Below are 14,385 nucleotides of genomic sequence, written 5' to 3' on the forward strand. Positions count from 1 at the left end.
CCATGAGCTCTCTGATCTTAAGAAGTTTTGTTTTTTCTTTCTATTTTTCCTTAATCGTATCGGTGTAGGAAAAAAAAAAAAATTGTGAGAATATTACGAAATGCTTGCAACAAAGTAGGGTCAGAAGTAGAAATGGATGTAGTGCCAGCAAAGTCACAGGACCCTTGCGCTTGACCCTTTCTTTGGAAGTAGCTGTTAACAGCATAGATGCAATGAGCCGTAACAGAGTATTGGTGCTCTCTCACTTTGCTCGTTGATGTGGGCCATATGATTTATTAAAAAAATTAAAATTTTTTTTTTTTTTGGCACCATTTACTTTTGAATATATATATATTTTAATTTTTTTAATAAGCTAGCCATTTTTTATTAGTAGCGAAGTGATTAAACTTTGGCTAGTGAATCCACTTTTTTCACTTTAGCAAATCACTTTTTATGGACATCAAATAACTAATTTTTTAAATATATTTTTATTCCATTAAAATATTTATTTTAAATTTTCATTTATACTTTTTAATTCTAATGGTGATTAGTATTCCTTATTAAAAAAGCGCACATTAAAACACGACATTCTTCGACCAATATAATTTTTTAATGTTTATATTATTCGAACGGATATAATTTTTTAACGGTCATATATTTTCAACAGATATATTATTTTAATGACTATATTTCTCTAACAGTTATATTCTTTCACTACAAAAGAGAACATTTCCTAGCGCTAAAAGGGTAAAACACAACCAATACTGCCTGTAAATCATCGAGAGAGAAAAAAGAAAAGTAGCCGTGAGCTCTCTTATCTTAATTTTTTTTTTTTTTTTTGGTTCTATTTTTCCATAATTGTATCTGTGTAGAAAAGAAAGAAATTTGTGAGAATATTATGAAGGGCACGCAACTAACAAGGGTCAAAAGTTGAAATGGAGGCAGTGCCAGCAAGATCACAGGAGCCTTGAGATTGAACCTTTCTTTGGAAGTAGCTGTCAACAGCATAAGTGCAATGAGCCATAACAGAGTAGGGTTGGTAACAGCCAACAGGCTCCATTTTGATAGAGATTGGGTCGGTAACATATGAGATAGGGGTCGGGTAATATTCACAAACAATTTGCAGGCAAACAAGCAAATGCAAAGAGATTTCAATCAAACTAAAAATTATAGAGATTGCACCCAACCCAGACTGCACAAGTAGATTGAAAACAAAACAAATGCAAATTACAGAACATGGAAAGAGAAAACAGATCAGTATAGAAAAAATATGGTGATTATGTGGGGAAGAGAGAGAGAGAGAGAGAGAACAGACCCAACTAGCGAGACAACTTCCAGTGATTTTTTTGTTTCTTCTTTCAAGCAGCCAGAAACTCCTTCAGGTGACTTTTTGCTTTTTAAAATCATTCAGAAATGGCAGTTGGGTACCATTTTGTTTTTAATATATATATATATATATATATATATATATGACATTTTTATTGTTTTAATAAATCACGTGACATCACATCGTGATGTCAAAAAGTGAGTTATATAATTTAGGAGACATAGTAGCATTACCTACTAAACAAATAGTCTTTTGGTTTTACACTTTATATAAAACGATTGAGTTTCCAATTTTATTAAAATACAATTAAGGTGTTTTATATTTTGAGTTATTTTATTCTCAAACTGGCCTGCTTTAATGATAAGACTTAATTTATAAGATTTAAATTTTAAAATTTTTCTTTCAAATCAAATTATGACATATAAGTACTTTATTATGTGTATTATCCACACTGGCTTATAAATAGACATTTTCTTATATTTTCAAAGATTAATGTTTCATTGATCATCTTTAATCTCTGGAAGATTGGCCTAATATCTTAATAATTCATAATTAAATATTAAAAGAAAATCATCAACAAATACATTAAACTAGAGAAAAGTAGGAAATGAGACTAATGAGCACCATTCACTTTTCACATGTAAAAAATGAGCACTACTCACTTTTTAAGTTTTTCAAATAAAAGTTTCTCCTTTTTACAATTGTCAAAGATAATATCATTCACTTTTCAAATCAAATCTTCTATTTTTCACATATGAAAAATGAACATTATTTTCTTTTCAAAATTTTCAAAAAAAAGCAACTACCTTTTGCATATGTCAAAAAGAGTATCAATCTCTTTTAAAAATGTTCAAACTTATCATGTACATGTCAGAGATGGCAATTAATCATCTTTTAAATTTTTAAATTTCAAACTTTTAATAATGTTATGCACATATGAAAGATGATTGATGTGAAAAATGACAATCAATCATCTTTCAAAAATTTAAATATTAAACTTTTAATTTTCAAATATATAATGCACATGTCGAAAATGCAATTTGATACTTTATGAGAAAAGATTTTTTTTAGCCTTAATCTTATTTCGAATTTTGAAAAAGATGTACAAAATTAACTCTAAGAGCTTTATTTGTAAGCTTGTTCCCTTTCTTGCTCATACTTGATACATTGATGTGCTTGGTTCCATTATGTGTACAACTTGAACTTGAGATTCATTTATACTCGAACTTATTTGTTATCATCAAAATCCATATGTAGATATATAATAATATGATACTTGAAATCTTGGGTTCAACAAATATATATTACATATATTTTAAGAAAGAAATTTAATGAAATGACAATGTTTTGTTTTAGGGTAAAATAAAAATGTTCCCCACTCAACTCGCCTCTGGCTAAACTCTCTCTCTTTTGCCTCATCCTCTCTCCTCTTCATTGCAGTTTGGTCTCTCAGACTCTTCCTCTCGCTATCACCCCAGGTATCCTGGTCTCTCTCTCTCTCTCAACATGTGTTACTAGTGACCAAGGGTGGGTAGACAACCCATAGGCCAATCTGTCCACCTGGCATCTGTGCGGGGTGACCCACTCATGTAAAAGGGGGTCAGGGCCTAGAGACTAAGGGTGTAAATTTAAACTGAAAAACCAGTCTAGACAAGACCGAACCGAACCGGTTGGTCCGGGATAGGAACCGGTTCCTATTTTATGAAAACCGGCCGGATCCGGTCCGGTTTTGGTTCCGTAGTTTCCGGGATTGGACCGAACCGGACCGGTTGGAAAAAAAATATATATATATAAATTAATTTTATATATTATACAAAATATTTATATATATAATATATATAATCATATATTAAATTTTTATATATAATATATATAATTATATATCATATATGAAATAATTTCATATTATAAATTATAAATTATAACATAAAATGTTAATTTTAAATATGAACATTTGTAATTTGTTTGATTATATGTTATTAATATAATTATATATAAGATAATGTCGTTATAATTTATAAAATAAAAGTTTAATCTTAAAGATGAAAATTTAATTGATCATATGCTTTAAACATAATATATATATATTAAATTATTAATAACATTTTATCATAAGAAGTAACATTTTATTATATATTTTTTACATTTAAAAAAAATAGAAAAACCGGACCGGATCGGACTGGAAACTGGTAAAACCAAAGGTACTGGTTTAGGAGGGTTATCAGGGCGTAATCGGTTTTGAAAAATGTAAAACCGGTACATACTGGTTTAGTGCTAAATTTTGTCCAAAACCAGACCAGACTGGATCGGTTACACCCCTACTAGAGACCAAACTTGGCGGGCGGGATGGCCGGCTGCCCACCCATAATAGGCGGTTAGTAGGCCTAGCAATCCTTATCGAAGGGTGGTGTTGAGAGTCTCTTGAGACATACCTCTTTTGTGTGGGAAGGGATGGATTGTGGGGTGGGAGTCCATACGGGTGGGAGTCCATACCATGTGTAGAGGTTGGGTCGAGTATGGGATACAATCCAGATATATTCTTTGTAAGAAATAGAGGTAGTTTCCATAATCATGATGTGTGGTTATTGACAAAATTTCAATTTTTTTAATATAAATAAATAAAACAATCAATTTGATGAAGATAAGTGTTTGATTTGCACAAAAATCTAATAAAAAGTGGATTTATAAATTGATATGAGTTGATGTTAGATGTCTGATTATAAAGCTCTTTTAATTGTACAATGGATCTAACGTTTCATATCAAATCATATTAATTTATAAGTTTATTTTTATAAAGAATAAAACAACTTTGCCTCCCCATTTTGACCACTCCATTTGACCGCTGGTCAAATTTTTTTTATTTTATTTATTTAGTAATTAAAGAAGTGATTTTAAGTGTATTGGTGTATTTTTTTTTATTTTTTTAAAATATTTAAATGTATTTAAAAAATGTGAAAAAAGAAAAAAGGAAAAAAAAAAAAAAAAACCACTGGGCGGTACGCCCAGCGGTAAGAGTGGGGTGGCAGAGTAGCCCCACTCTTTTATGAAATCTCTATATAAACCTAGTAACACTTCTATTTGATAAATTGTGAAATCACGTGATTGAAACCCCGTATAATACAAAACATCTCTTTTTTCTTGTAAGGTCATTTTCATTTGCATAATTCACATAACTTTTTTCCTTTGAATTCATCTTACGACATTTACAAGGTCATTAGAATTTATTTGTATATTGCAATACATGTATGTAATAATTTAATGATTAGACTTGCGATCTATCTCTGTAACGCCCCGTATCCAAAAGTTTGAGGAATTAGTTCTTATTACCTAAAATTATCTCCTAATAGTACATTATATATATATATATATTATATATATATACACACTCCAAATGCTTTATAAACATAAAGTCATTTGTTCAAACTAAATGTAGATGTTCCTCTAGAAGGATCTCAACATAATTAACCAATAATTCCACAAGTCTCAATAATTTATCAACATCCCCATAAACCAAATCGATGTAATGAGATCCAATCGATTGACTAAAATGCTCTAATAATCATAGTACCCTTAGGTACTAAATCGACTATCCTTAGCTAATCTTGCCCATACTTCCTATTCTTAATTTACGGTTGAATCATCAAAATTATCTGAAAATATTGAATATAATTGGGTGAATTATCAACAACTCAGTAAGTAGTAAACATATACTAGTATGTAAACACGAGCCAGTACAGAATGCAAAACAAAACAATTTATCAAATTATCAGAGAAAACTTTAGAAAACATTTATTTACAACAATAAATCATAGAAAATATTTTGGCATAAATATAACTGAATAGCATCATAATAGAACGTATTCCATGTTTAATCCCTGTAGTTGGGTTGGGCAAATCTCGACGGCCAATCAAGTAAAAACAGAATTTGCATCTTCCTCTCATTATTCTCGGAGCCCCGAGTGTCCACATAGGAAAGACCATATAGAAAAACTATTTTGTCTCCAAAGTAGGTGCACTAGAAATAGAGATGCTGGTACCAACACAAACGGAGGCCACAGTTTTACACCCGTGGTAAGGTTGGGATGGAAGCAGAAACAGAAAGTCATGCTAGAGGTTTTTCAGATGCAACATTTCTTATCAAAACAAGTGTTGAATAGAAACATATAATATTCATATAATCATGCACAAATTTCAAATTTTCATAATCGTACTTTTTACACAATTGAAAACATAATGCCAAAAATTGCTCATGTCTAGACCAATCATGACAGAAAATATTTTTCTCTTGTTATACGGATATAATGAGTAATGCAGATAAAATGATTGTGGTTGTTTTCAAGTTTTTCATAACAAAAGAAATGCATGTTTTCAATAAAACAACCCTAGTCCATTCTTTTTATACAAAATCTAGTATAGGAGCACCGCTTACCTGACTCTTGTATCATATTCTCCATGTTTTGAGACTGTATTCTAGTCGTATTACAATAGTCTGTTGTGTAAAATACACACACACCAACAATGGCAAACTAAAATAAAAGCAAGCACGATCAAGCACATGACACACAATATACGTGATTCGGCAAATTGCCTACATCTATAGAGTTGCAAAAATCTTATTAACCAGAGAAGATTACAATCACTCAATCTAAACTCACACTCTCTAGGGCTTTTTGCTCTCTCACACAATATGCACTCACTTGACAATTGTTCTTTTTAAAAAATATGCTGAAAGTCGTACAAAACAAGTCAAATATAATATATTTATAGTAAACGGCGCTAAAAATCCTAATCTGGCAAAAACTAGGTTCTTCGCTCTAGCGGCGTGTTGAGCGCACCTCGAGCGAACAACCAATGAACATTGGCTTGAGCGGGATGTCGAACGTGACTCGAGCAAATGCTAGGGTTTGTGTCATGCCCGAGTCTACTGTTGAGCGCACCTCGAGCGAACTCACGAGTTGAGCTTCACTCGAGCCCACTGTCGAGCGCATGTCGAGTGAACTCACTGTTACTCGATTTTTTTCTCACAGACCAGTCTCCACTTGCAACCCACCAATCTTCCACTTGGAGACTAGGTCTCCACATGCCAGCCATTGTTTCCAGCCAAGCCCTATCATCTCTGCAGCTCACAGCTCCCGTCTTCAAGCTAGAAGAAGCATTGAAGTCAAGCCTGACTTCAGTCTTCCACATACATCGACCTTAGTCAGGACATCCACTGGGCAACTCACAACTCCCATTGCACTAGGAGTATCCAATCTCGAACCAATCTTGGCAACCTCAGCCAACTTTCCTAGGCTTACATGAGGAATGACAAAGCTGACTTCCTTTGGTTTCCTCATATGTTTCGCGTGATCAAGCCTGCCCTTTTGCACTCTTGTATTTCCTTGCACATCACTAGACCCTGATGTTAAATATAAAGAGTTAGATCTCTTACCATGCGCTAGGACCAGTGCACCCTTAGTGATCTTCCAAGCTCCTCCAGAGAACACTATTGCATAACCGCTGTCATCAAGCTATCCCAGTGAGATCAGGTTTTTCTTCAGATCTGGAACGTGTTTGACTTGCTGTAAAGTCCACACGCCTCTGTTTGGAAGTGTGATGTGCACATCACCCACTCTCACGACAGTGCCTCTCTATCAGCCATATACATCTTCCCAAAATCACCAGCAACACAGTTCTGCATGATTTCTCTATGTGAGGTGCTATGGAATGAAGCCCCTGAATCTAACACACAATCATCAATTGGACTGTGCATTGCAAGAAATAAGGCATCAAATTTCTTCTACCACTATATTCACAGCATCATTCTCAGCGTTTTCTTGATTCCTGCAGTTTTTCTTAATGTGGCCCGGCTTGCCACAACTCCAGCACGTGATCTGCTGCCCAAATCCCGTCTTGCTCTTCCTTCTGCTCTTGGAGCTTGACCTGTCATGTCCTCTGCCCTGATTATCAACATTTAGGGCTGATCCTGAACCCGAGAACTCACCCGAGTCTCTTCTACATACCTCTTTAGCAAGGATCATGTTACGTACGTCGTCGTAGTTCAGTTTCATCTTGCCAGCTGAACTACTCATAGCCATCCTCATGACCTTCCAACTATTTGACAGCGATGCCAACAGAATCAATGTTCTGATCTCATCATCAAAATCAATCTCTACAAAAGACAGTTGATTTGTGATCGTATTGAATTCATTCAAGTGTTGGGCCACAGACATACCTTCTGACATCTTCAGATTGAACAATTTCTTCATCAAGTGCACTTTGTTATTTGCCGACGACTTTTCATGCATACCTAACAACGTCGCTATGAGATCCGTCGTGGTTCTCTCCTTACTAACATTGTGTGCCACTGTTTTGGACAGGGTCAGCTGAAGAATCCCCAAAACATGTCGATCTAACAGAGTCTACTCAGAATCATCCATGCTCTTCGACTTCTTCTCTAACAGTGGAAGATAGATCATCTTCCCATAGAGATAGTCATTGATCTGCATCTTCTAGTACCCAAAATCAATGTCGTCGAACTTCTCAATCCCGAGTGCTTTCACTTTATGTCCAGCCATCATTCTCTTTTAGATCCAACTTTGGCTCTTGATACCAGTTGTTATGTAAAACACACACACCAACAATGTCAAACTAAAGTAAAAGCAAACACGATCAAGCACAAGACACACAATATACGTGGTTTAGCAAATTGCCTACGTCTACAGAGCTGCAAAAATCTTATTAAACATTGGAGATTACAGTTACTCAATCTCAACTCAAACTCTCTAGGGCTTTTTGCTCTCTTATACAATATGTATTCACTTGACAATTGTTCTCTTTAAAAAATATGTTGAAAGTTGTACAAAACAAGTCAAATATAACACATATTTATAGTAAATGGCGTTGGAAACCCTAATATGGCAAAAACTATGTTCTTCACTCGAGCGGTGTATCGAGCATGCCTCGAGCGAACAACCAATGAATATTGGCTCTAGTAGGATGTCGAGCATGGCTCGAGCAAACACTGGGATTTGTGTCTCGCTCGAGCCCACTATTGAACGCACCTCGAGCGAACTCACAGGTTGAGTTTCGCTTGAGCCCACTGTCAAGCGCATGTCGAGCGAACTCATTGTTCCTCGATTTTCTGCTCACAGACCAGTCTCTACATGCAACCCAACATAACCTAAATCAGAAAAATATTTTCTCAAACATTAATAACCTACACCAGCATATTAATCTAACTAACATAAATTCCACCATCCTCATGATAGAATAGTACGAGCTCGTACCCAGTTAACTCCATTAAATAACCCACAAACAGACACATCTAACAATCAACCGTACTCCCGACACGGACTAGCCTATCAAGTAATCACAACCAGCCCACAATACTCAGCAGCCGTGACTCCTCACATGTCACACACAACCCAAACAACAACATAACAACCCAAACCGCCACATACCAACCAAATTATGAAACATCCAACAACTCAATTCGCACAGCTGCATACATTAAGTCTCCTCCGCCCACAACAACACAAACACGCGACTTTCGATATGTCAAACAGTAAGTCAATAGTAAACAAGACAACTTATAAAGTCTATCATTCTAACATAATTCATTAAAATTCTAACAACCACCAATCATTCGTATCACACTTAACAATGCAAAAATGTGCCTAATACTCTAAATATTGTACCTAATCTCTTGTGGTGGCCCGTGGAATTAGAGAGTGAAACGACACTGTCTAAGGAGTTGGAGGTGTCTTTGGCGACACTTTGAATAGGGGCCATGCAATGACACGGCCTCCACTGGTTCGAGATTTGGTAATGAACTAAATAGTACATTTTGAGGATTTATTAAGGGATTTGATAATAGTTTGTAGTCAATGAACCATTCTATAGATGCTTGCTATCATGATAAAAAATTAATACTAGTGATAATAAGTGAAAAAATGAATTTTATGTTCCACTTTTTTTAATATGATATGGCAGTACCCACGTTGCACTGGCAAGTCTAACGGTCCATTTGACAGTAAACTCAGATGGGTGAGGAGCAGAGTCTTAGGCCTTGTTTGAATTGTAAAATGGTCTCATCTCATCTCATTTTCTCTCATCTCAACATCTAAACACCACAAACACAAACATTTTTCGATTTCAAATTTTCAACATTTTCATCTAATTATAATATAATCATTAAAACTTTTCCAAACTTCCAAACAAAATAAAAAAGAAAAAAAAAATTCAATTTTCTCAAATCTCAAAATAAAAATAATATTCTAATAATATTTTAACTTGATAATATTTTTATTCAACTTTTTCTCTCTTCTTTTTCAAAACACTATAAAATATTTTAATTCAAATTATTTCACTATTATTTAAAATCTATTTTATTTCTATTAAAAAATTTTCGTCTCATTTCATAATCTCAAAATCCAAACTGGCCTTAGAGCATTGACAATGGCCTAGTCATTGTCAAGTCTAAATTTTGACTAGAATTTCAGGTTTTAGTTATAGCATTAACCTTTGGTTAGGTGAATCCATATTGAACTAGCCACCTTAAACTTCAAATAATAATATAATATTATATATTTTAATAATATTTTACAATTTATTTTATAATATTTTACAAATACACTTCATATATTAATTAATAATTTGATTTTAATTTCATAATTTGGTTATTATTAATAAAATAGAATAATATAGAAAATAACGAACTATATATCTAAATTGAAATTGATAGTATAGACTTTAAAATAATTAGATAATATAGATATTAAAATATAATGGTTGTTAGAAATGATTAAAATATTACTTTAATGAGTGAATAGTAACTAGCCAACTATGACTAGGGAACTTAATTTACTGTAGCTTATATATTACGATTTAGTGATTTGACTAATCCAATATAGGAAATTTTATTCATACCTAGCCGGAATATGAAGATGCATGCTCTTATCCGAGTTTTTCGATTCAAATGGTCTGGGAAAGTGGGCTAAACTTGATAGTAGCCCAGCCTGGTTGGGCCATTAGTCCAGCATGGCCGTCCTCTCAGGACTCTTAACCAGTTCCTGCGGGCAGACAAATTCTCTTCTACGTTGCAGAGAACTCCCAACAAATCTAAGTAGCAGCACCAGACGCCATCATGGTTAGCGTTCTAACTCAGGTGCTCATTCATTCTCTATCAGGTCCCTTAGATTATTTCTTTTTTTCCTTCAAAAAAAATAATCCAGTTTTTTATGGCTATTTTGTTGTTGAAATTTTAATTAATGCAGGAGCGTCTTCTCGGCGCTGCTCTCGGAAGCATATTCACGGGAGTCGTTGTATTTGAGCAACGTAGAAGCATCTATAAATCCATTTCTGATAACCAAGCTCAATCCGATGTTCTGTCTCAGGTGATTCTAGCGCCCATTCTCCTTAACATTGTGATATGAACTTTTGGTATCTGAGACCCTAGGATTCAGTGAGAACCTTTGTCACAGCTAGGCATCTCAGAATTTATTGAATCCTCTACTCGTTTTCTATTTCCCTTCGTTTTTTTTCTTTTTTTTTTTTTTTTTTGGGGAGTTTTGTTGTGTATGTGGGAGAAGACAATGGTCAATGTGAGAGGAAAATGAATCTTGGCTACGCATATAGAGGGAAACGTTTAGGATCGTGTCGGAAAGCTTGCTACGTCTTTGTACTTTGCGAATGATTTTTTCCCCGTTTCTGGTTTTTTGCATTTGGAAAAAAGAGGAACAGCTATGGTTCGACATTAATTCCTTTTTTCTTTTTTCAAAATTTCCTTTTTGATTTAATATGTATGAAAACCTAGTTTTGATTTTGTTATTGATTTTAACCCAGAGGGTTGAAAGCAGGCTTTTGCCCCATTCTTTCCTAGAATGTTATGAGCCCACTAGGTAGAACTCACACTTGAAAATCGACTTATAAGAGAAGGGTGCCTAGGGGCTTATAAACCACCAACCAATTTCATACTTAGTTGATGCGAGATTGTAACAACCACCACGCTCCGCAGCCGACATCCACGGTTGTCTCGGCGCTCACACGGGCTGGCTGTGCGCTAGGTCTTTCCTAGCCCCGGATGAACACTGTCATGCCGGCACCACTCCCTGTGCCACACGATTGCACCGTCGCAACATAGACTGCATACGTGGGGTGGCTTTGATACCATTTGTTATGAACCCATTATGTAGAACTCACCCTTGAAACAGGCTTACAAGAGAAGGGTGCCTAGGGGCTTATAAACCACCAACCAATCCCATACTTAGTCGATGTGGGATCGTAACATAGAACCAAGGGAAGCATTGTACTATGATATTCTGAATTATTTGCTGTGCTGGTATATGTAGACTCCCGTATTGAGTGTATTTGTAGACTCCCGTATTTGGCTTGGGAAGTCAATCTTAACTATTCAAGATATCATAGTGAGTCTTAACTAAGTGATTGGTCCATCATGGAGTATCACATAGATATGACTAGGACGTATTTGGATCATGAAAAATGATATAAGAGCCAACCTAGCAATGCCATGCAACTGAAGGCAGCATTGTGGCATAACACTGACCTTGATGAGAACGTCAAGGATTGAAGTATGAGGGATTTTGATACCTAGGATTGTGTGTATTGTAAGATGTTGTGCTAGCATTTTCTGATTCCCATTTCAGAGATATCTCGGGCGGGTCTAGTTTAAATGGGACCTGAATAGTAAAGGGGGAGTGTGGCTGAAGTTTGGTGTATGGGATTCACACAAATAAAAAAGATTAGTCCTAGGTAAATTATGAGAGGCGAAGTCTTTGGGGGCAGAATTATTGTTCAATTTTCTGGCTATCAGTTCTGTGAAATGACCAAGTTGTATGTGAGGTGACTACATACGAATCTGATGTGATTGAGCCTCTCATGTTGAAAATGCCACAATCTTAGGTCTGCATATCATAGATACTGACTCCAATTTGTATTGTTGGCAGTTGATTGAGGTTGGGTCTCTGCTTTATTATCATATGAATGTTGTATGTTTAATCTTTGCGTTCAATCCACTTTCTCAAACTAGGTAATAATAATGGGGTCTTATTGATATGATTGAATAAACAGATAAAGGATGCTTGATCTCTTAATACAACAGTTATTTTCTTTGAAATCTTTAAGCACCTGGTTCACGCAATGCAAGGCAGTGACTTCTAATCGTTTCCACTTTGAACTCCTTCCAGGTGAGAGAACCTATATTCGGAAAGCAATCTCGCTCGCAGTTTGCACATCTATGGAACAAGGCTGTGGACCAGACATTTGGACCAGTAATCGATTTGCTTAGTTCACGTGGGTGGTAGAAATGTTGGAGTACTTCACTACCAATTTATGAGTGTTTCTCTGTTCTTTTCATACACATACTACAGCCTGGCCACATTTGTAGTTTTGCACCTGTTCTTTATTATGCAAGGGACACACACCCTGGGTCAGGAAACATGATTAAGAACCCACATAATAATTTTCCGACAATTATTATTCCTAAATGAGTAACGATATGTTTGATGTGGTTCTTCTTCTTCCTTCTATTTTTGCTCAGCTAGACAAACATGATACTAGTCTTTCCTCCAAACATCTATTTATCAATATGATGCATTTACGTGGTATGATTTGGAATGGAGATTTTTATTTCTGTTTATTGAATCTTTGGATACTGTGTGGCCCACACGATACGTGCCTCATCACTTAACTGGTTGTAACATGTGGACTTCGTGAGAGTTGGAGACCCTTTTTGGTTTGGATGTTCGTTTTGAGTTCATTTGATCTTAGTCATGGTAGATCTTTGAATAAATGATGCTTGATTTAAAGCCCTTTTGGGCATGTTAATGTAATTATTTGAAATCTCAGTGTGGAGCTATGCAAAATACAGCGGGATTTGTATATTAGCTGGGAAGGTAGTGTTTGAGAATGAAGATTTTTCTTATTTTTAAAAGGAATTAAAAAACTGAGAATGAATGACAATTTTGGTAAGTGAAAATTTGTCTAATTCTGAGAATTCTTAAAAAACTTTTTGAGATGTATTTTGTATTGTTTTTTGTGAAAGTGGGTTGCATAAAATGAGAAACTGTTGGGGACTTTATTTGGTAAGTGTTGCATATTGGGATTTGTGAAACTGGGTAGGTAAATTTGAGAAGTTGTTTGAATAATTTGCGAGAGGTGTAATATTTCTGGATTTTTGTGAAAGTTGTTTAAGTTTTTATGTTTTTATTTTTCGTGGAAACATAGGCAAATGATTAGATGAAAGTTTTTTTCTTTGAGAACAGAAAAAGTTGCTGTTATTTAAAAAATGTTTGGATTGAAGTTAAACATTTTTGAAATTCTGAAACCAAACATAGGCCATGCTTCTCATTTGTTATTCCCTTCTCTATTTTCCTTCTAGTTTCTTCCAGCTACACATGCATAAATCTTGACTTTTCCCCTTTCCAACAGAAGAATGTTCCAAACCATTGATTAATATACCCAACAAATAGCAATTCTTCTTTTGGAATATAAGTTTGCAACTTTCAGCAAACAATTTCTTCTGTACTGAGTTGCATTGTTTGTGTGGGAGTCAAAGAAATGTGTGGAGAAGAATTTGTTGATTTTGTTAGAGCAATGTTCTGATCAGTTTCTCACTGATCAAGCTATAATCAGGGTCCTGATTATACTGCTGTAATATATTTAGGTTCTTGATTCAATGATTTATTGCATAGTTGGCAATGATACGGCTGTACTTATAAAAAGGTATCCTTTCTGGCTAATTTAATTCTCTATACTTCAGCAATCAGTCTGATTACTCTAGAATGCCTGGATACTCTTCAATTTTTTCTCTTTCTTTTGAGTGGAAGCACCTTTGATGATCGTAACAATATTTTGGGCGTGTTTTTTGTCGGCTTTTAGAGCCTTTGCTTGTACTCGCTCTCCCATTGTCCTTCACTAGAGTTCAGTAATCATTTGATTATCTTTATGGCTTATACACCAAAGTTTGACCATAAATGAACCATGAGCCATAATTGTGAAATACTATGCAGCTTATCACTATAGTATTACAGCCACATTCCATAACCTGAACAAAATGTGAAGAAACGAAAGAAAAACAG

At 34.9% G+C, this 14,385-nt stretch overlaps 1 protein-coding gene across 2 annotated transcripts; it reads left to right on the plus strand.

Annotated features, from left to right (window-relative positions):
- The first annotated feature begins 10,323 nt into the window (after nucleotides 1–10,323).
- Nucleotides 10,324–12,878, plus strand: LOC108990043. 2 transcript variants are annotated; one of them, XM_018963889.2, is made up of 3 exons: nucleotides 10,324–10,436; nucleotides 10,564–10,683; nucleotides 12,493–12,878. In XM_018963889.2, the coding sequence occupies exons 1-3, from the start codon at nucleotides 10,434–10,436 to the stop codon at nucleotides 12,607–12,609; spliced, it is 240 nt and encodes a 79-aa protein (XP_018819434.1). In that variant the 5' UTR covers nucleotides 10,324–10,433; the 3' UTR covers nucleotides 12,610–12,878. The 2 variants fall into 2 exon arrangements, with proteins under 2 accessions (XP_018819434.1, XP_018819433.1); XM_018963888.2 differs by having other exon boundaries at nucleotides 10,337–10,454.
- The last annotated feature ends 1,507 nt before the right edge of the window (nucleotides 12,879–14,385 follow it).

Source organism: Juglans regia, chromosome 14 (assembly GCF_001411555.2).
Source record: "Juglans regia cultivar Chandler chromosome 14, Walnut 2.0, whole genome shotgun sequence".
Lineage (NCBI taxonomy): Eukaryota > Viridiplantae > Streptophyta > Magnoliopsida > Fagales > Juglandaceae > Juglans > Juglans regia.

Coding starts and splice junctions, on each gene's coding strand:
- LOC108990043 (XM_018963888.2), top strand. CDS start 10,434: ATGGTTAGCGTTCTAACTCAG. Junction 10,455..10,563: donor TGGTTAGCGTTCTAACTCAG/GTGCTCATTCAT, acceptor TAATTAATGCAG/GAGCGTCTTCTCGGCGCTGC. Junction 10,684..12,492: donor AATCCGATGTTCTGTCTCAG/GTGATTCTAGCG, acceptor AACTCCTTCCAG/GTGAGAGAACCTATATTCGG.